The following is a 22,858-nucleotide window of genomic DNA, read 5'->3' on the forward strand; positions in this document are numbered from 1 at the left end:
GAAAGAGTTGATTGTGGAACCGCCTTTTATTAATATTTTGCGGCAATGGGCAGAATTGTATTTCTTCCGAACAACTGTGTCGTAATTACAATAACAACAAAAAAAAAAAAAAAAAAAAAAAAGAAAGTTAGCAGCGCCTTTAATACAGTTTTCCTTGCCTCTTTATGTTAGAAAACATACAGAGCACAGAGTACCTATTTCGACGGAAAGTGGCATAAATACATCGCGAACATTCGGCAAATTTCCTACTAGATAATTTCCCCATTTTTAATATAAGGCTATCGAAAGAGATGAATTTTATTTTAAATTATTACACTACGCTCAGTCATAAATTAGTCATTTGATAGTTAAATCAACCTTTATATACCCAATTAATTAGAAGGTGTCCACATTTAAATTGTAGAGAAAAGAAAGGTAACATTTGAATACGTAAAACCCTCGCACAGTGGTAATAACGCCACCGTCTTTATCTTGCCATTTCGCATAAAATTGGTAACTATGCAAGAAAGCTGCCCAAACGGGATAGTAACGGGAAGTAACAAAGTCAGTGAAATTTACGGGACACAGCCGCTATCGGTTTCTTCAACTAAAAATACTCTTTCTATCACATGAACAGCTGAGACGGCTCGCATGAAATGACAAGCAAGAAATTTCTTTAAATGCATTAACATTTATTTAGAGATATCGTTTAATTATTTACAAAAAAAAAAAAAAAAAAAACACTTCATTATAAGCTTGCTTTTTTTCTAAAACCTTTCAACTGACTGTTCTAATCACAATATTTGGCTCGCGGAAAACCAAGGCATTGCCACTCATTTCCTAACAAAGTGTGAACTGAGGTAATTTACTGACCAAAAGTAGCGCAACAGCCGTATTTTGCAAAGCGCAACATTTGCTGCTTTTGGTGCAGTCAAATTAGGAGTTGCGCGGTGTACGTAGATGGAAAGGGAATATTACTTTGATATCCGCAAGGAGCCACGAATTATTAGCACACTAAATTTTGTCAATTATGTGATAAAGAACTTTTAACTTCCATTATTTACTCTGCAGTAGAAATTTTGAAAATATCACAAATGATTTGTTAATGAAATTGTTTAAATTCAGGTCCATCTTTTTTCAGGACTCGCATTTTGAATCTGCATGCATATTGGAAACAGAAATAGATATCAGTATATTACATCAACAGATGTTTTGATTTCTTGTTAATTATAATGACAAATGAAAATTTCTTCAATATTATTCTATTTTATGCACTACAGACATGTTTCTGCTACAAAATTTGTCTTTCAGTGTAGTATAACTATGCCGCAATTATCTGGGAAATATATTTCATCATGATTATCATTACTAGTTTATCTTATAGAGACGAGTAATATTTTCGAAACATAGAATACATAAAATAACTGTAACCTTTATGAATTCAAACCATGCATTTTCCCATCACCAAGTGGATGTGCTAATGTGCAACCCCCATAGCACACATGGGGAAATATCATGATTTCTTACTTTTTTATACATTTAAAAAATTACTAGGAGGAGACACGAAGTCCAGTTAATTAAATCGAAGTGGTGACGAATTATTGTCCACCGCGTTTTAGTTCCTTCGCCACTATTGAGATTGTTTTTTAGAGCCCGACACGAAAAATCAATTGTTACTTCCTTGTACTAAGTAAATGAATTATTGTAATCGATAAAAATTCCGGGTATCATATTTTCAACAAAAATATCAATTTCAACCGCTCTTAAAAACATTTCAACGACTTTCTGCGTGACATTTGTACGTAATGACAGAATAAAGGACTGTTTTTGCCAAGTAAGGATTGTTAATTGGATTTAAAATGGATTCAGATGAGATTTTTTCCCTTGACGTCTGTATGTACGTATGTATGTATGCATCTCGCATAACGCAAGAACGAGTAGCCGTAGAACGTTGAAATTTTGTAGTTTATGGGACTACTATACATGTAGTTGTGCACCTCCCTTATCCGTTGCAATCGGCTGTATTAATCGTACATACATATGTTTCCACTCTGTTACCTTGCTCGCCAATTTTAGTTTTTTTTTTATTCTTATATATTGGTACACTCTACATTTTTTGCTTTAAAAGTGATTAAATTATGCTATTTTTATGTTCCGGTAACTTAATCTGCATGCAACAGACATAGAATTATCAACAATTTAGAAGTTTAAGTGGCGCTGTTAAGCCTAACAAGCAAGCTACATATTTGATTACATTATAAACTTTTAGTTGTGTTGTTGTCACTTATGCTCACTTGCCTGACAGTAACATCAGCCCATTGTCTGACAGTAATAAATCCAAAAAATTCCTCGTGGCAAGGAGTGCAATAGGCCTATCGTTGGAAACAGCCTTGAGCACTTTACAGGTGACAATGCGACTTTGCTCAGTTCCGGTGGGAATTTTGATGAAAAGCACCCCGGGGGAGGGGTCCGAGGGTCTCCCACTCTTCTCCCCTTCCACGAAACCACACAAGAGAACTTTCGGCTCGCCGCATGTTTGGAGTGCTGGCATGCCGCACCGACACTATGCATTTGCAGACATCCATGCCTTTGCCAGGATTCGAAACCGGGCCTTTCGGCACGGCACTCAGCGACGCTAACCACTATGCCAGTTGGGCGGCAAAACTGTTAATAGAGTAGTGAATAAGCCAATTTGTTGTTTTAATTCTTTTTTAACTATTTTAACAGTATTTGTTATTTTATGGATTTCTGTCTTGTGCAGCTTTTAATGAAGATGCTTTCTGAATTTTTATGTATTTTTGTTTTGCCGTCAAGTGAGAACTGAATAAATTGAATGAGAAATATATATCTCGAATGAAACTCGAGAAAATAAGTAAATAAAATGCAGCAACAAATGTGTATAATTTAATAGGCCGTAAAAGGAAGTCATGTAGCATCCACATCAGAATTATTTTTGCCGAAATCTTATCCACAATTCTTCTAGTTGCCAACTAGACATTGTAGCTATTTAACCACGAGAATACGCAAGGAAGAATAAGGTATTTTATTACAACTTAATTATACTAGCGTAGGTACATATAATGTTTATGAAAGGCAGATATTATTTATTTAATGATCTAAAATTTCATTTCATAGTCGATCAAAGAAAGGTTTCTCAGGAACCATCTAATTTCGTTAAAATGAGAAGAGCATCAACATTTTGACCCACACATTTAATCAAGGCACAAAATAATGAGTTAATTGGAATACATTCCAAATAATGATTCAACGAGTGACACAAAATTTAACTTGGCTTGAAACATTAACTGATTTCAAATGCGTCTTATGTTTAAAAAATTTCCATATCTATTGAATTGTTTCTTCGTTGACATAAACCATTATGCTTCACATTTCTGTCCTAGAATAATATCATTAATTTAATTCGGTCCGCTGGCCTTACGTAATGATGTAACGGATATCTTTTCAGAAAAGGAAATGGTAGTAAAGCGATAAAAATACTGATTTATTCGACAATAATATTTATTTTCGTTTTTTTTTTATTTTTTTATTTTTAGGGATTATTTTTAATATTTACGATTGTGTGTGATAGGATAAAAATAAAAATCATAAATATGCAGCAGCAGAATTTGTATTCCTGTGCTGCGAAATATTTTTCTATGAGAAATTACATCTCTGGTTCTCGATGCAGTTTTTTTTTTCAAAAATAATATACTTGTTTTTTATAAACGCATTTCTGTCTGTTTACTAATACAATATTCTAAAATATGTTTAGATTGCTTACATGTTACCAAATGATATTTTTATAATCTATGAGTAACGAATACTCTATTTTTTGCAGCTACGATTACGTACTATAATATTTCATAATAAAAAATACAAAAACAGTAACTCTTTCCTTAGCGGTTTTTTGTTGAAAGAAAGGTGAGAGAATGAAATCAAATAACCAGTGGTCGAGCGGTAAACTTCCTGAACACTGGTAGTTCGGTCTGAGGTTCGAATACCGCGAACGAGCTGGCTGCATGGGCGGTTTCCTGCTCTTCCCCACGTCTAACGTGTTAATACAAGCTAGTTTTCCAGAAAGGCTTCCTTTCCCTCCGTGTAGGGCCTTAGGGCAGAACATGTAAATAATAATAATAATAGACAACAGATATTTAAGATAGAAATTTAAATGCTTATCAAGTTCTAGTTAATTTACGTGTCCTTGGCTACTAGAACTTTAATGAAGTTGTCTGGTGACTATTCGCTGTCTTCTTGAAAGTATAAGATGCAAGTCAAAAGAAGGGTTAAAATACCCTTTTATTCACTCAAAAAAATATACAGACGGCTTCTCTCGAGGTTACAGGAAAGCCACACTTGGGCTTGTTGTTGTTGTCGTCTTGTCCATATTACATGGAACAATGGTTGCCAGAGCATACTCCGAAGAGAGGTTGGACTTCTCCCCCCCCCAATTTTGAGGAAGAGCACTCCGGGGGGTTTCCACCCCTATCCCCTTCCACCAATTCACACGAGAAGACTTGCGACTCGCCGCATATTTAGAGTGTCGCACCGACACTATACATTTACAAACATCCATGTCTTCTCCGGGATTCGAACCCGGGCCCTTCGGTACAGTAGTAGGCTTCCCTAAGCACTATACCGTCTGGGCGACACCCCTTGCGCTTAAGATGAAAATTAAGGAACTATACCTAATTCTAACCAGATAAACTTTAGCCGATACTGGACACAAATAACTAACTGAGTTGGCCCGTAATTAAACCTGACCGGCGGATAATAACAGTGACTACGTTCCAGCGCAGTAAGATAGGCTTAAAGCAAAGACGTGATCAGAAGGCAGAATACGCTTTACTGAAAACTTCTGAGTACTTCTACAGAAGTGACTGAACTTCTCATTAAATACTGGTTCTACCTCATTTACATAAAACGCGATACTGAAATCTCATTCTGATAGGATGTTGAAACAAGAATCTAAAGGAAAAGATTTCAAAACTAAAAATAACTAGAAAATTAGAGAATAATCATCACGTGCTTAAAAAAAAAAAAAAAAAAAAAAAAAAAAAAAAAAAAAAAACCCACTTAGTATTTGATAGAAAATTTAGATTTTCACTATAGGAATCATTCTTAATAAGAAGAGGATTCAACTACAAATTGCACAGAGTTACAAAGAATATCCCATCAATATCACATAAACTCTGTAATGCAAAATCCTTTTCTCGTAGTCTACAAAATTACTCTAGAAACATGCGTCTTCATTCCATACGTTTCAACGAAAATGTGGAGGAAAAAATATGACTAAAAAAATTACCTTTTTTCAGTGGCGATAGGTTCTCGGTTATGAAAAAGAATAAAGATCTTTTGACTCGTATAAAAAGTCATCTGAAAGCTTAGAATAATAGCAATTTTTCGTACGGTGATGAAATAAACCACTAATAAGTTTTGAAATATGCACTTTATCCTTGAATAGTGTATTTAATAATTTATAATTTACATAATAGTAAGTAAAATAAAATATTATTAATATATACGCATTAATTTTAGTACTGCTGTACAAAATGGGATGGACTATCTTTCTCCAATCAATTATACAGTCATACAAAATCTGTCTTTACAGACTCTAAAACACTGGACATATTCTCCCGATCAAAATCCTTCACAATGTCCATAACAGAATAACTTGAAGGCAGTAACGGTGGTCTTATCGCTATCACAGATAGCTGCGCTAATGCCATGATTAAAGCCGATCCAGAGTTGAGGAAACTTGCCCTCAGCAGGCAGTATAATACAATTAGAAATACTATGTACAGGTTATTATGGACAGCGAGGCTTTCCCATTTGACTACAGAATCTGCATTTAAATGACTTTCCACAACGCGTAGACACTTTTAAATGGCTGTTCCATCAATATGAATCTGACAATGCTTTGACTGACATGTCTTGTGGATGGATGGAGCATGTTTAATAGGTGACGGGATCTTCAATAATCATCATGCAGCCCGTCCATAGAGTCTGTAACTATGCTGGCTGAAAAGTGAGTAATTCAGTTTACTGTGTGATCGCATTATTTAGCACGTCTTCTGTTTCAAACTTTCACGGGATTTTGTAATTCTGCCTGATGAACTAACAGAATTCCTCTAGAATATTGATTATCGGAACTGCTTGGTTCATGGTTCGAGTAAGCTGAGGCCACTATGATGACGAGTAAAATGATGATTTCTCTTATGCATGATTTACTGGCTGTGGAATAAACAGCTAGTTAGACTGAAAATTGGGATACGTTTACGTGACTTTCACAATCGCCAAACCCGACACACTGTATTTTGTCTATCAGATCATACGAAATGTATGGAATTACATTTACTTCATGATGATATTTAGTTGCTCGTCCACCAACTGCAATCTCTGACTACCTCATGTCTACTACTCTTTGTCTACCATTCTACAGTACGATACCAAGATGCAAGATGATGATTTTGAGCATCTTCTCGTGTATGTTACCAATATTCATATTTTCAACAAAGCCTATTTTGTGTACACAAGAAGCAAATTTTCTTTCCCAATTCCTCGAAAACTCTAGATACATTTCTTGAATTAATTTTTATGCACTCCAATTAGTGAACGTCGCCCTACAAAGTTTATACTGTCTTGATAGGACACATTGCACAAACGTTGTATAAAGTCAAGCTATTCAAAAATAGACTCCGCCACGTATTCTAATGAAAAATCAAACTTTGGACCCTTTAATTAGAAAAGCTCTTAATTTTTTCTTCATTAAATAGCTCTAACCTTCATCGAAATGATCAGTAGAAGCAGACTTTACGGATATAGATATTCATTTCATGAAGCAAGCACAAAAACTTCAAACAGTGATTTCCATTAAACATTACACAATAACTTAAAATCAGATTAGTGTGTAGGGTCCAGTTGTCTAACTTCAAAGTGAGAACTATAAAAGTAGTAACTGCACAGGGGAAGGGTTAAAAGTAAGCTTTATTAACTCTTTAAAAATTACAATGCGTCAACTTGACGCCTCCCTTGTGCGGTAACTGAAATCACAGAGCTAAACTAAAAATTCGAAAATGCTCACAAGTAGTAGAACTAAGCTACAGGGCTCAGATAATTTCTGTGTTTTAAACCCACGTTGAAAGTGTGGCAGCAAGCAAATGTAGTTAGTAAGCCACGTAACCAGCAAATGCAGTTAGTAAGCCAAGTAAATGCACTTAAGTCACGTAAACCAGCAATAACTTCGCCAGTACAAGCTCACGCAGAAGTGACGGCAATAGAATAACTCTCTCTAACAATCCTACTGAACCTCGGTTTTTAAACTCTTTCTTCACAAGGTAGAATTTACATTCCATCACGCGCGCTACCAAATTAAAAAATTCTGGATTTGACAATTAGGGAATGAAGGCTTATAGTATAAGGTATTTCTCCCTATTTTCTAGCGTGCCTTCGTGGTGTAGTGGTTCTGCACGCTGGGCCGGTATTCCAGAGGTCCGTGGTTCGATTCCTGGCGAAGGCGTTGCTGGCTTTTCATCTTGCCTGCTCAAAAACAAATTCCTAATGTCTCTACAGTGGCGTCCGAACTTAAAAAAATGGTTTTGGAGGATGAATCTTCCCACCCAGGATTTGGCGCTTGGGTCCCCTGAAAACCTCAGTCGCCCTTTAAAAAGGGGAACTATATAACGTATTTCTCCCACGTTCCTAGCGCGTTTTCGTGGTGTAGTGGTTATGCGCGCTGGGCCGGTATTCCAGAGGTCCGCGGCTCGATCCCTGGCGAAGGCGTTGCTAATGTTTCATCTCTCTGGCTTCGAAAAAATCCTAATGTCTCTAAAGTAGAAAAGTTTCATTTTTAATTTAAACTTAAAAATTAAACTAGCCAGTTAAAATAAATATTAATCCCTACACGCTCAATTATTTCCAACATTTTTCTTAGAGTTACTAGTTCTTTAAACAGCACAGGAAGGAAGGCTGTCCTGCATTAAGACATTCCCATTATTTAACACCTATATTATTTATAGGTTGTTGCTTCCGATTGTAAATGGAGACTAGAGAAATAGTGTGTTATTGCATATTAAAGTCTTAATAAAATAGAAATTATGCAAATTAATTAGTTGAAATAATACTTACATTTAATCCACACAAAGCAAATGGAGTTTTGAAAAGGATTACATTGGCATTAAAGACATGTACAAACATAATGCTGAGTGTTTTGTTCAAATGAAGCAGAAAAATTTAATCAATTTAGGATTTAATCAAATCTTTGTTTAATTGAGAACTTGAATCCATAGTTTAAAATGTGAGATAGAATCAAAGAACATAGATGAAAATTAAAATCTGAAGTCTGAAAAAGCGTATATTATTAAGGAGCTCACAAAAGGGAAATAAATGCACGGTTAATTCATCAAATGGAAACAACTGAATAATCAATTAGAAATAAAACAAATATATCAAACAATAAGCCATAAATTAAGACCAGAAAAAGAAATTATATAATTTAAATTGGGGAGGTTGAAAATAAAATTTAATTCAGTTTTAACGTAAATAATTTGATTTAATAAAAATAATAATAGTTAAAAAGTAACAACATGAGATGATAAATGAATTTTAATATGAAAATTATACCATTTGATAGAAGATAAGGAATTTCACAGCTTGATTAAATTTCAAACCGCACGGAAAATATCACATGTATAAAATATAAAAACAAGTTAAAATTAATTGGGAAGCAAAGCAAAGTTATTTTATCTCAATGCACTGAACAGCTATGCATTCATTTCAATTACTGTTTTGTAGTCATGTTTTGTAGTTTTGTGTTATTGTTTTGTAGTTAATATGGAACTCGCCATATGCAGTCTAATTAAACTTAAATAAACAAAGTACAAAGTATTTCATGTAAATATTGTTACGAATTTGGTATTTAAAAAGCTAATGTTAGTTCAATTAGAAATTAAATGATTTTATTTCTCGCGTAGGGCAGCGCGTGACGAATATTAAAAAAAAGCTAAGCCAGAAAATTGAAAATACAAGAGCGCGTGCATTAAATAAATAAATATCTCTTTTTGATTTCGAGAAAGTACTGGAAAATTCTAGCACGTGATTTTAAAATCTTATAAAAGGAGGAAAACATCTCAGTTTGTAGTAGTTGCTTAGTTTGTTGTTGTTTAGAAAACTGCTCTTGTTGATTGTAGCGAATTCGCGGATTAGCGTTCTTTAGCTGTTTTGAATTACGTTCTATTGGACATTTGAGTAGTTAAAAGATAACTACTGTGAGATATTGTAATACTGCACGATAATTTGAGAAAATTTAAGCATTTTTGTTGTGATAATAATAAATTTTTGTTCATTTTTCCTCGGACTTGTGCATTCATTTCATAACGAACCCGTACGCACGCAACAATATATTTAATTATTTAAAACATATTTTATTCATTTTCACTCTATTTATTTTAGCATGCTTTACACAACTTAAATAAAATTACAATTTACACAATTACAATTAATACAGTTAATATGAATACTTCACACAATTAATATTGTTACGAAATATAAAGGCGCGGTGAGATGGCTTCTCCGCAAAGCAGTTTTAGGGTTGCCATAAAATGGCAAGGGGAGGCAAGGTCGCCACATTTGGCAAGAAATCGCCCATTTGGCGACAAAACTGACGATATGCCATGGACGAATGGAGAAGCTTCTGGAACGAATTCTTATCGGTTTAGCTCAGAATGTTCTCGAACACAAGCCGAAAGTTATATATAATCCCTGCTTGTCCGCAGTCAGTCAGCGTGTGTCTCTCATCGAGTGTGTGTCTCGTCTAGCGAGTCAGTCCCTGCGGAGAGGATCGAGTTAACAGCCGGGCAGCGAGTGCCGACTGCGTCGTCGAGTGCACCGTAAGTGTCTCGTAGTATATCGCGATTAGTGCATCGTCGGAGCGTATTGAGCTCCGGGAACGACTGAGCCGAAGAGTCGGGAGCTGTGTTCGTGTGTCGTCGAGTGCATCGCGAGTTGTAGCGTGAGTACAACTCGCGATGCACTCGACTCGAGAGTACGTGAAGTTCCGAGAACGACCGAGCAGAGTCGGGATCATTGCAGTGAAGCTGTTTCCACCGTTATTGCCTGACAGTGTGAAGGCTGTGTTACTGATTGTTCCAGCGTGTTTAGAGTAGATCTTCGATAACTGTAAAACGTGTTATTGGAGCTGTCCTGATTAATATTGGGTAAATAAAGTGCGTTTCGCTACTTCATCAAGAGTTGTCATTATTCACTCCAAATCTACGAACCCCGTACGAACGTGAAGGAAGAAAATAACGTAACAACTGGTGTCAGAAAAAACGTAACAATATGAATAACAAAATGTTATTTTACATTTCTCCCTTTTTCTACCTTTCGTTTCTTCTCCTTATGCAGATAGTGTTTTCGATATTATTTCATATGCATAATTAATTATTCTGCTCTATTCTTATATTTAACAATATTTCTAAGATAGTTTAATGACTTGAAAGAAATACTTTAAGAATTTTTCTTAAAGATCTCTAGTTTCATATATATGTGTACCTATTTGCATAAGCAATGCGAATGGCTAACATTTTAATTTGTTGAACATAAGTGATAGTGCAGAGCCTCACCTTCTTGGACTCGTACACTAAATCGAGACTCTATTCGGATTTAAGAGATTTATCGTTATGTCCAGTAAGAAAATAGAGAACGTAAGAAGGTTATAGAAGATCCTCTTACTGAAAACTCAATAACTTAATAAGGAATGTAAGAAAGGTGTAGATCCTTTTAATAAGATTTTTGTTAAACTCAATAATTTAGCAGAAGGCACTTTTTATGCTTACAAACCCAGCCACCTTTTATGGCGTAACTCAAAAGTAATGAATTCAGATTAAAACTAAGTTAAGTCGTGAGTTAGCCAAAGGATACACAGAAATGAATACCCCGCAAGTTAACCCAAGCTATACCGGCGTGACCAGCACTAGTGAAAAAATCAATAGCAATGCCGAAGACAGACAACTATAGTAGATTTCAAATAGCAACGCCGCCTTCAATAGGCGAAACACGCTCTGTCTAAATAATCTAAAACATTCCTTTAAAGAATAACTCTTTCTGCTAAGTGTACTAGCACCTGGGCGATTTGTACGTTTAGGAAGTGCCCTAATTAGCCTTCTTCGAAATACAGATTTATCAAAGGCTGTACAACTGATTACGGATTCAGAAAGATCTGCCAATTAAATATCAGGAAAGCCTTTAGGATGCCTTCTATGCTTAGGCTGAACAGCTTCTTCGTTTTTAAATATCTTTTCACTTTCACAAATCGAAGGACTATTTTCATCTTCCCAAGATTTATCTGAAAAATCATTTTTTATTGACTGATATCTTTTATGCTTGTTATAATTTGATTTATGATCAGATGGATAACAATTGAGCTCTTGCAATTAGGTGGACCATTGGATGCATATAAAGCCACTGTTTTATGCATCGAATGCATTGAGGATGCAACATTGTTGCAACATTACAGCAACATTGTTGGTCATAAACAGCGCTTCTGTTGTATGAGCAACATTGTTGACAGTTGGCTCTTCTATAAACTCCATTAATCTTTTAATGAGAATCAAACGTTTTAGCTTAGATAACTCCTGGAACAGTAAAGGCAATTAAACGACTTTTGAATCATAGAACCGTAAACAGAATCGCAACTTCTAAGCAGAATAACAGAACTCAAAAAAAAAAAAAAAAAAAAATGGTTTAAAATACGTTTTAATCACAAAGAGGCAATTTTAACAGAGGGGCTATTAATTTCGTTTTGGCATTTTGCGTTGATTCACTATTAAACGGAGAATCACTTTTTAAATTTTTCCCACCAAATTTTAGAGCCCAGTATTATATTTAAAGAAATTTAACAATGACGAATCTGTATAAATGTATGCATATTTTTCGCATTGTGATAAATCAAAGGTAAATAAAGCCACCAAATTTTTAATAACATACGTCTCCACCCGAATATGGGCATCTGGAAGTCCAGATTTAAAATTTGTTTTATTATCTATTTCAGATTTTGTAAAACATTTATGAGTTTTTGATAAGGAGCCCAACGATTTCAAAGAGAGCACTGGCAACACAGTACCCCCTCCCGAATAATAAACATTTTTATCTCCAGTGCGCGAGACTGTGTATCAGAAATTCTAAAGATGGAATATGCTGTTAAATTAAATTTTATGGTTTAAGTCCAAAGAACATGATATTTAATAGATGAAGGTAACACACAAAACGTTATAAAAAAGTCTCTTTGGACGTAATGCAAAATCTGAAAGCTTTCAAATTTTTTTAACTCGTCAGCCATACGGTAACATAACCTTAGCAGCAGGAGAAAATCAAATCTCCATAGTAATCAGAACAAATGCTCATATGGAGTTAAAACATTAAATACAAAATAAAGCGCCCGCGAACTAAGACTCAGGCTCGCAATCTGTTATGAAGCAATCATCGCCGACAAAGTAAAGCCTAAAGTAAATCATTTGCAGAGAGAAGTAAAAGACCAACAGCCAGAACAGATGCTAGATTCTCTCTTGTGCTCAAGACCTTTATGCTTAAATAAGTTAATTAATTAGCATCGTGTGGGAAAGGGCAAAGTAGAAACTAAAGACAAAAAATATAATAACAAATTAATTAAGACAAAACCGTGAAACTAAGCATTAGTAAATAAGTAGACTGCCAAATGCGTGGGAAAATTACACTTGTTTAAGCTGAAGCATTTTCTAAATATCACAACTAGGGTCATAAGGGTAAAAGTTCTAAAATTCTAATTTTATGCCTAGGTAATGCATAACGCCCTTGAAGAAATAATACCTCAGACAATTTTATACAATAGTTTTAAGAATTATGTTTTTCAAACCTCTATTTCTTTCCCAATCGTTTTAAGGCATAACAATTTAACGTGTAATTAGACAATGTAGCAAATTCAGTATTACATGCAATAACCTAATATTCATATTTGAATGCAATGTGTAGAAGAAATGTAACCTTAAACTAAATCATACTAACCAAAGAATATTGCATTTTATGCAACACGCCTTCTAATAATAAAATATCGCACGTCTACAAAATAATATTCTTAACCTTTCATGAAACTCACTAAAGAGGTCAAAGCTCCACAACATATCAAAAGTTAAGTATACTATATTGGATGTTAAACGTCCTCAATGTAGGGACGAAGCAATTTATTTTGTTATGTAGTCCATACAGCAATATTCCATTTCCTCTCATCCCGTACCTGCCACATCTCGCCCACCACGGAATGAAACCCTTGGGAACAATAGAATGTTCTGTGAAGCAACAAAAGTAAGGAAAAGCTCCTTCTGAATGCGGTATCAAGCGCGTCTATGATGTCATTTTTTTATCAAGAGACGAATAAGCAGCAGAAAACAGATAAAATATGTTTCATGGTATAGCGCTTTAGGTCTTTTATATTATTCATCAGTAATTTCCAGAAGAAAATCTTGCCTCCTTATGTCTGCAATAAAGAACAATGTCAGAGCTTTCTCGAGGAAGAAAAAAACAACACAGAATTGCATTTGCGAATTATTCTTGACTGAGTTTGCAACCGAATATTAAATAAATAAATAATAAGTAAATAAAAATACAAAAGAAAGAGAAAAGAAAAAATTTTCAACTTTAGGTATCTTTCTAGTCTTTCAAGTTGTATTTTATTTTCACAGTCATGAATGAAACATATTTCTCAGGTCGCAATAGGGCTTACAAGTAAAATAAAATAAAATAAATTAATTAATTTAATTAATTAAAATATACTATAATATGATTACACAAAGCTATTTTAAAAGTGTTCAGGAGGTTTGGATTTATTTATGCTCAATTTTGTAAATACCATGCATCTAAGTGGCAACAACGTTATATAATTAAATGTTACACCAGTTCCATTCCATTCAAGTTAAATAAAAAGAATCCCATTTTTTTAAAATATAGTTTACAGTAAAATAATCCATTATCATCACATGATAACATGCACATTACGGTTTTAAAATAAAACTATGGCTAAGATAGCCTGTACTTACGCGTTCCATCAAACCTTGTGGCAATGGTGTCCAGGAAAGTGTTCTGGGGTGCTAGCAGACCTTTCCTCGCCGGCATTGGTTGAGATGGTAAGGTGCCGGGGCCTTTCTAGTGCTAGAGGCTTCGAATGGAACGACGAGACCACATTGTAGGGTACCCTGATGTCATCGTCTTGACGATATTGAAACGGTTGTTGGTCGCAAAAGCAAAGGTCAAGGCGTCGGATTAGTAGTTATTCTTGAATTTTTGTCCATTAAGAATGCCTAAATTAGGGAAACAATTATAAGTACTATGAGTGATGCAATTAAACATTGTCTTATTTTTCATTTTCTGAATAATTTGAATCTGCTACAAAATTACACATATAAATTTACAATTTCTGATTGGAAATCCTTCTTAGAACTAATTACAGTGTATTATAACCAATTGAAAAGTAATTCAAAGGAAGGGGATGAGGAAACAGTAAAATGAAAATGCATAAAATAGACAGATTTAAAAACATTATTCAATATGTATATTTGCTTTGTAGAGAAAAATGGTACTAAATTTTATTACGTAGTCATATACTAATTTTAGATAATTAATGATTAGGTCTGCCATTTATATTGCCTGTTAAGTTTATGAACCAATTAACATTTTTGTTCTGTTTGTAGAAAATGATGTCGGGGAGAATCTAATCCTTTTCCATGCTAGCAATGTACAAATCTTGAAAACTAATATCTATTATCTTCCCGGCGTTAAACGTTTATAGTATTGAAGCTGCCCAATTGAGAACTAATTGGAATTACAATTTAAAACAATAATAAAATGTCAACTTTTTATCGTAATAAGAATTAAGTCACTGCAAAATGCAACTGAAGGACTGAGTACTCAGTTTATACACTCATGGACAAAAAAATTAGCGCACCAAGAAATAATTGCGGGATCGTAACGAAACTTGCAATGAAGGTACATGTCGGGGAGATATGCAAATGATTAGAAATGCAGCGTGATTGCACATTACGCATAGCCGCTAGAGGGCATTGAACGTATTATACTATACATTGAACTCTGTATAGTATAAAACAGGTAACCAAAGCTTGTTTGAGTGTGCTGATTCATTTACAAAGGAAGAGCTGAGGTAGCCATGTCATTACGTCGTGCTCGAAGACAATATGAGAAGAGCAGTTGTCGCAGTTTGAGAGGGGGGAGAATCGTCGGGATGAAGGAAGCTGGGTGGTCAGCTAGGCGAGTAGCTCGTCAATTAAGCTGCTCTGATTGTGTTGTGAGGCGGTGTTGGGACCAGTGGACCCGAAAGATGTCATGTACACGAAGACTAGGCTCAGGACGCACTCGACAGACCAGTTGTTGAGAAGACCGCCACATCGTAAGAAATGCACGCGTACAGCCAACTGCTTCATCGGCCGCCATCCAGGCACAGGTAGCACCTTCACTTGGCTGAAGGACGGTTGGTATCGCGGCGCCCATTACGTGTGCTGCCCTTGATGGCCACCCATCGACGCCTCCGTTTGGAGTGGTGTCGAGCACGAAGAAACTGGACTGCAGCGGAATGGACCCAGGTCGTCTTTCCCAGCTCGGCAGTGATGACAATCGTGTTCGTGTGTGGAGAGCCCGTGGTGAACGCCTCAATCCTGCCTTTGCTGTACAGCGACACATCGCTCCCATAACTGGTGTGGGGTGCCATTGCCTACAATACACGGTTAACCCTAGTATTGTTCTGTGGCACCATGACAGCCCAGCGGTATGTTCATGAAATCCTACAACCACATGTGTTGCCACTCATGCAAAGGCTCCCAGGAGCCATTTTCGACAAGAAAATGCTCGGCCTCATACGGCAAGGGTGTCACAAGACTATCTCCGCTTTGTTACTACCCTTCTTTGGCCTGCCCGATCCCCAGATTTGTCTCCAATCGAGCACATCTGGGATCATTTGGGACGACGAGTTGGGCATCCCACGAGTTTGAACGAACGAAAGGCAAAACTACAGCAAATATGGAACGAAATGTCTCAAGATATCATACAGAACTTGTATGACTCAATGCCCGATCGTATCGCATCGTGCATTCGCTCTAGAGGGGTCCAACGGAGTATTAACTCCTCCTTTCTTTTTCTCTGAAATAAATTATCCTTTTTCTTTAATTTTCTTATCATTTACTTATATCAAAGTAGTCATTACGTATGTAAAATTTCGTTTAATTTTGACGACTCCTTCTTGGTGCGTTATTTTTTTTTGTCCATGAGTGTATTATCATTGAATATTCCGGAATACTTTTAAGCTTTTGTAATTTCATCGAGTAATAATTTTACGGTATAATGATTTAAGAGATAAAGGTACGCACAAAGCATGTATGATTAGCCAAAAATTTTAATGCATAATAATGAATTTTCACCTATGAAGGAGTTTGCATAAATATTCAAGTTAAAGTTTTCGATGAGTTTTAAGCTTATTTAAGACATTTGATGCAATATGTTTCATATGTCAAAAATCACTTTGACAATACGATCAATAAGACATAAATTCCATAATCTTGATTGTAAAATCCGCCATTGAAAGTACTATGCTTTGTTTGCAGTGGATTAAGCAGCGACATATACTTTTGAAAAACACAATAAACTATATTTTTTTTCTTTTTAAAAAGCATTTTTTTGAAAGCTGTCAATCAAAAATCCGTTTGCCGCTCTTCATAAACTTGAACTGAAGCCTTCAAATACCCTGTAAAGTTTCCAGACGAATCTGGAGAACAAACTGGAAAATGTAAAGGCTATTGTTAGAAAGAAAACACTTGTGTTATCCGTGTAAAACAATGCGAGAGCACGGAAAATATCCCAAAATCTGGCATCAAACAGTTTGGCTAGCACAATAAATCAAGACATTGAATCCAAAGAACTAACTAAGCTTGTAGCGAATTTAAGCAATTTTCATTACATTTCTTCTATTTTCTTCATTCACATTAATTTTAAAAATATTTATATTTAAACTTAAAAAATAAAAAAGTATAAATCTTTATTAAGTGACATCACGGTACATGATTCTACGTCTGCTTTAACACAACTTCCGATGATCCTCAATTGGAAAAAGCAAAATAGGATGATTCTGAACTTGAAAGGGGAAGAACTAGCATTGCTTACCAACTCAACAATATTGTTATTCTGGTAATCAGTTCTATTCAATATCAAGCAGTTGTATTTGACTCACAATGCAATTTAAATAGCCAATATACTATTAAGAAAACAAATTTCACAATCACAGTAATTAATCTCTTAACTAAAGTAACTGCAAGCTTAAGTAACTCAGCATTGATACCTAAGATTACTTTACATTTCCCTCATTTGCTTAATGAATTTCTATATAATTATTGCTAGTACAAGTGTTTGTAAAACAAAAAGGAAAAAGATGCAGCGGAGCTCTTAGGTAAGGTCCAATCTGGTGTTCAGATACTGTACAAAAGCTCTTATCTCGTTTACATTTCCCTTCATGTAAAACAATGATACTTTTTAGCGTCAAAAAAAAACTATGTTTTTCAAATTTCGTAAATACTCGGAAATTCTCTGCATGCCAACAATGCATTAGTTTCCGATTTGCCTGTCTAATGGTTAAACAAGAAAACATTAATGCAATTACAGTCAAATACTTATATTAAAAATATAACGATTCACTCATTTATTTGATGTATGCTTATTTGATGGTTTGAGGTCCAAAAGATACAGATAAATTGAGTTTTCATATCATCGATTATGTGTATCAGAGACTTTTAAAATAAATTATCTATTCAAGATATTTAATAAAACATTTTTGGTTAAATTAGTGTATTAGTGTTAAATCTCTTACAATGGTACTTCATAGTGAAAACGGTCTCAAAGATACCGAAATCGAAAGAAATTATCAGAAAATTAATTCAGCCACATTACTGAGACTGAATTTCTCGTCGATTTTTCAATCAAAGCTTTGAGTGCTTTCAAGAGAAATTTTGATACTCGTTTCTCAGGCTTTGCTGTGTCATTGCGAATGAAATTAAGATTTTTCAAAATCCTTTTGACACTGACTTTGAAAGCCTAGCCCTGGAACTGCAAACGGAAATTACTGATTTGCCATGCAGTGATATAATTAAGAAAAAATATCAAAATTCATCTTTGTTAGAATTTTATAAGAGTCTTTTAGTGGCACAATTTGATAATTTGCATAAATTTGCTCGAGGGCTGTTTTCTGTTTTTGGTACTACTTACTTGTGTGAGAAAACATTCTCTAAAATGAAGTTCCAAAAGAATATTTACAGATCTAAGTTAATCGATGAGTATTTTAAATCTCTTTTAAAAATTGGTACAAGTAAAATTGGTCCACAACTACAAACTATTGTCAGTGGAAAATCGCAATTGCATAAATCTCATTAGTACTTTTTACAAGTAGACACTTGTCATTAAGCTTTACCTAGCAAATAAATAAAATCGAGTTGTTATTATTCTGTGTTTTTTAATCCAACTCTTCGTAGCAACAATAACAGAAATAAGGCATTAGCTGTCGCTGGCCGGATTGATGACATTTACTTGAGTGACCGTAGTTTGGAGACCCTTGCTCTTGAGATAACGCATTAAAATTTTACAAGGCCTTTATTTCATTTTCGCTTTTAAATGATATCTTCAGATGATACCTTAAGAAGAAAATACATTGTCTGTTAGACAGCCATAAACATTTTAAATCTATTTCAGACATTAAATGGAATTAAACCCAGTGTCTTTTGAAAAGGCCTTTTGGAAACAAATTAGTATTCACTAAACATCAAGATAATCAAATTCTTCTAGCATGAAAAGGAATTAAACATTCTGTTTGTTCTTGGCATCTTAAAGACGATAATGTTGGAGCCCTTATGGAAATTGTTTTTATCACTAATCAATAGACGCCCTTATTAAATTCTTGAAAGACTACATAATACATGGCATTACAAATCTTTGTGATCAGCTTCAGAGCTCCCTTCATGACAGGTCAGTTAAAGGAAAAAAAAAAAATGTATTTGCGTAAAAAGCAAGAGAGGAACATTATATAAAATGTAAGTAAAAAATAATTAGTAAATAACTGAAAGTGATTTGAGTTCAGAAATATTTGTTAGACAAATAATGTGAGCAGTAAATTAGTTTTTAATGGTACGTTTCTTACGTGTAAATGAGTGCTCTTGTTACACTTCTTATGCGTTAAAGCATTTTCAGATTAATATTTTATTATGGCAGAAGATATAACAATCACTTTGGTAAATATTTTTAATAAAATGTGCTTGTCGGTTTCACTATCATGAAGACTCCAGCTTATCTGACGCTTGCAATCATCATAAGAAAGATGAAAGATAAGTGCCTTTCATTATATATATACATTAAGCATTCTTTGTCTGCTGATATTATTTCTGCAAAAACTAATGCTATTCGTCTACTCATTAATCCAAAAATTAAAGAATTTCTATGGTACTTATCTTTTATATATTTATGGCTAAAGAATGTTCACAGCATCTGAAACGTCTTCTGTTGAAATAAAAATAACTTTATTTATCTGTTCTCAGTTTTACTAACATGTGATTATTTCCCAGATGTTAATCCTCGAATCTTTAAAGTAGGATATTAGTTTTAATGACTTCTCCCTTGAGAATGGTATAAATTCCCTTCAAGTCTCTTAAAACGGTTTTCTGTGAAATTATTAATAATTTCACTCTTTTGAAAGTGGATTAGTCTTGAGCATTTTGACATAGTTAATTAATTAATTAAGCAAAGATTTCATTACGCCAAGTTACAGTATTTTGCTTAACATCTGGTGCTGAGTTTCGTAATTTATTTATTTACGAAGTACTGCTTAGTAAAATATTCATTTCCCAGATTCATTCCTTTCAAACGTAAGTAACGTTTACTGCACCAATAGAAGATAATTTGTGTATGAAACTATGAGTTTTCAAATTTCCGAAGTTTTAAAGAATATGCAATACGCTTGAACGTAAAAGCTCAATATATCCAAAAGCATATTTAATGGCATATTTTAGTCAATAAGCTGGCTGTGTTACGAGAAATAGATTTGTACAAAAATTTAAATCTTCCCTGAATGCTTTCAGAGTATTTAATTCTAGGCAGGATAAATCCAGGCATACCTTGACAGCATCTATTCTTCTCTTTAAAAAATATATGCTATACTATTTTATAGCATATATTTTTTAAAGAGAAGAATACTTTAAATATACGCTATATTATTTTAGAAATAATATGCTATATTATATAGCTAAAATAATATGTTATATTATTTTATATTTAAAAATATTTGCTATATCATTTTAGAAATGAATAAGAAAGGCGCATTTTACATATTCCATACAATCTAGTGTGCAAAGACCAAACTTAGTAAAGCAATATATAGCTTATATATTTGTGCTCTATAAATTTATTATAAATATATACGCTATAAATTTTATTTAAGAGCTATACCTTTATTTATCTGTAATTTTGCGCTATATTACGTAGACAGATTACTAAATGATATCATCGTGAAATATATAGCTTTTAGCTGTATTCTTTATATTTATTGCCACGTTATTCATATCCTCCGTTCAGTCCTTTTTTACGGTTTAAACTGAAAGAAGTACATTTCATCTTTATTACTTAAATTTTCTGTTGCAAATATGATATTAACGCCAAAGATACGACTCGTTTGAGCCAATGAACGCGTAAAAGATATGTCTGGAAGACTCTAGTGTAATCAAGGAAAATATATGAATAGCGTCGCTAGGAAAATCTCAGCGTTTGATGCCAACTTATTTACTACTTCTGAGACAATTTTTGTCCCACAACTAATCAGTTTCTTATAGCTAGAAGAACGAAAGCTCAGAAAGAGAGTGATTTAATGCAACAAGAGATTTCCCACAAAGGTGGTTCCGAAAGAAAAAGGCTCTTTTCCAGTCCCAGCAAGATTTACCTTGAAAAAAAAATCGTGTGTTAAGTAGAGCTGTTTTGTGCAAAAGGGAGATATTATTTTCAGGAGATTTGCAAAAGAAATGTCCAGAGAGTGAACGTTGCAATTTCTCCATTTATTTATAGTTATGAAAAATTTTTAAAAATTAATAGAATTATTAATATTAAAGAAGTAGACTTATAATCCTAATGAATTTACATATATTTGCATCTTAACTATTAATGGAACTAGTAATGATTAAGTTTAAAGAAAACAAAGTACGATTTTAAAGTGATAAAAGGTATACAGAGTGTTTCGCTAATATTGCATAAACTCTTAGATGTTTTCCTTTAGAAGATAATAAAAAGAGCTTTAAGAACTATATTTTGATTGCATTCGAAGCTTATAAAATGTTTTTCAAAACTACCCTTCTACAGTCCATAGTTTACCAAGACAAAGGATATGAATCTAGGAAAGTATTTGTAGTCCATAATAATATACCTACAATGTCATAATTATACTCAAAATCCACAATGTCATAATAATACTCCATTCACAATCTAGTATTTGTAGTCCATAATAATATCTCCACAATACAGAAATGTATCGATTAAATAATGCGACTGCTATTTTACAAGCGGATTACATTGCACTAAAAAAAGACCATTATGTGGCTAGACAATATCAGGATTCCACAAGATTCAACTAAGACGTTTTTCAAGTAGCCAAAGCGTACTCAAAATCGTCAACAGTTTTGGTACTATTCCAATACACAAAGCATCCATGCAAGAGTTATTCCAAACTATTCAAACAACATCTTTCCTATCATATAGATCACGAAATAACAAGAGCGCAAAGTAACAAAGAAAATGGTACATCAGCAACAGCGAGTACTTTTACTAATGTGAATTATCATCTCACATGTACACTGCTCAAAAAAAAAAAAAAAAAAAAAAAAAAAAAGGCACAGTGCTATATCTCCCGTTCTACTGGGCCGATTGACAAAATTCAAACTGCGTTTTTCATGTCCCGAAAGCGCGATTTAGGATATATATTAGGTTTATATATAGCACTATTCTTACATAGGTATTTTGACACAAAATCGGACATTTTCTGAAATAACATACCAATTTTTTCCATATTTCGATTCTACGACTCAAATTATGCCAGAATACCAAGTTTTGTAAAAATCGTACGAGTAGTTTTTAAAATATTAGCTCTTAAAATTTTAGCTCCTCAATGTTAATTGAATTTGGCAAATATTTATTAATATCTCTTTTTTTATTAAACGTTTTTGATTTTTACTTTCACATTTTGAAATTTAGGTTCATTCTAAATAACATTTACCCATTTTTTGTTTTTTAGTTTTTTAAATTTCTAGTTTTAAATAATTTTTATAAATTTTTGGAAAACAATTTTGAATTATAACCTATAAAAGTTTTACCAGCATCTTAAAGTAGGTGTATTTTTAAGCATATCTGCAAAAAATTAGAATTTTTATTCAAAATTTTCTAAGATATACACGAATTTACATATTTTCGCGTTTTGAAATTTGGAATCTTTTTTTTTTTGAGCGATAATAACGCCAAATGTGTTCTATGGAGTTTTGTTACAGTGAATTGCCACAGCTATTTTTAACCCTAAATTTCAAGTAAAATTTTACGGAGAATTAATTATATAACATTTTTTCTTTCAATGATGCGTAATAACTATTTATTAATACTATATGAAAAGCTATTTTTTTAAATTATAGATGATATTATTCAAATTTTTAACTATTTTTTTAAATTTCTCTCTATCTTTTTTTTTTTTTTTTTTAATAAGAGTAAATTTTTACCTTCGGCGTTTTATCGTCTGCTACTTTACTTCGTTTAAATCGAATTGTCTAAAACTGAGAATTTTCTT

At 33.6% G+C, this 22,858-nt stretch overlaps 1 protein-coding gene across 1 annotated transcript in view; it reads right to left on the reverse strand.

Annotated features, from left to right (window-relative positions):
• Elk (Eag-like K[+] channel) overlaps positions 1-22,858 on the reverse strand; it is a 933,814-nt gene that overhangs the window by 253,084 nt on the left and 657,872 nt on the right. Inside the window, exon 5 of the mRNA XM_085810949.1 lies at positions 14,043-14,303. Coding sequence (XP_085667075.1) covers positions 14,043-14,118 — 76 coding nt within the window. The 5' untranslated portion in view covers positions 14,119-14,303. The remainder of the gene's footprint in view (positions 1-14,042; positions 14,304-22,858) is intronic.

This window comes from Stegodyphus dumicola, chromosome 2 (genome assembly GCF_044657685.1).
Source record: "Stegodyphus dumicola isolate Sdum_Otavi_A_Nest chromosome 2, ASM4465768v1".
Taxonomy (NCBI): Eukaryota; Metazoa; Arthropoda; class Arachnida; order Araneae; family Eresidae; genus Stegodyphus; species Stegodyphus dumicola.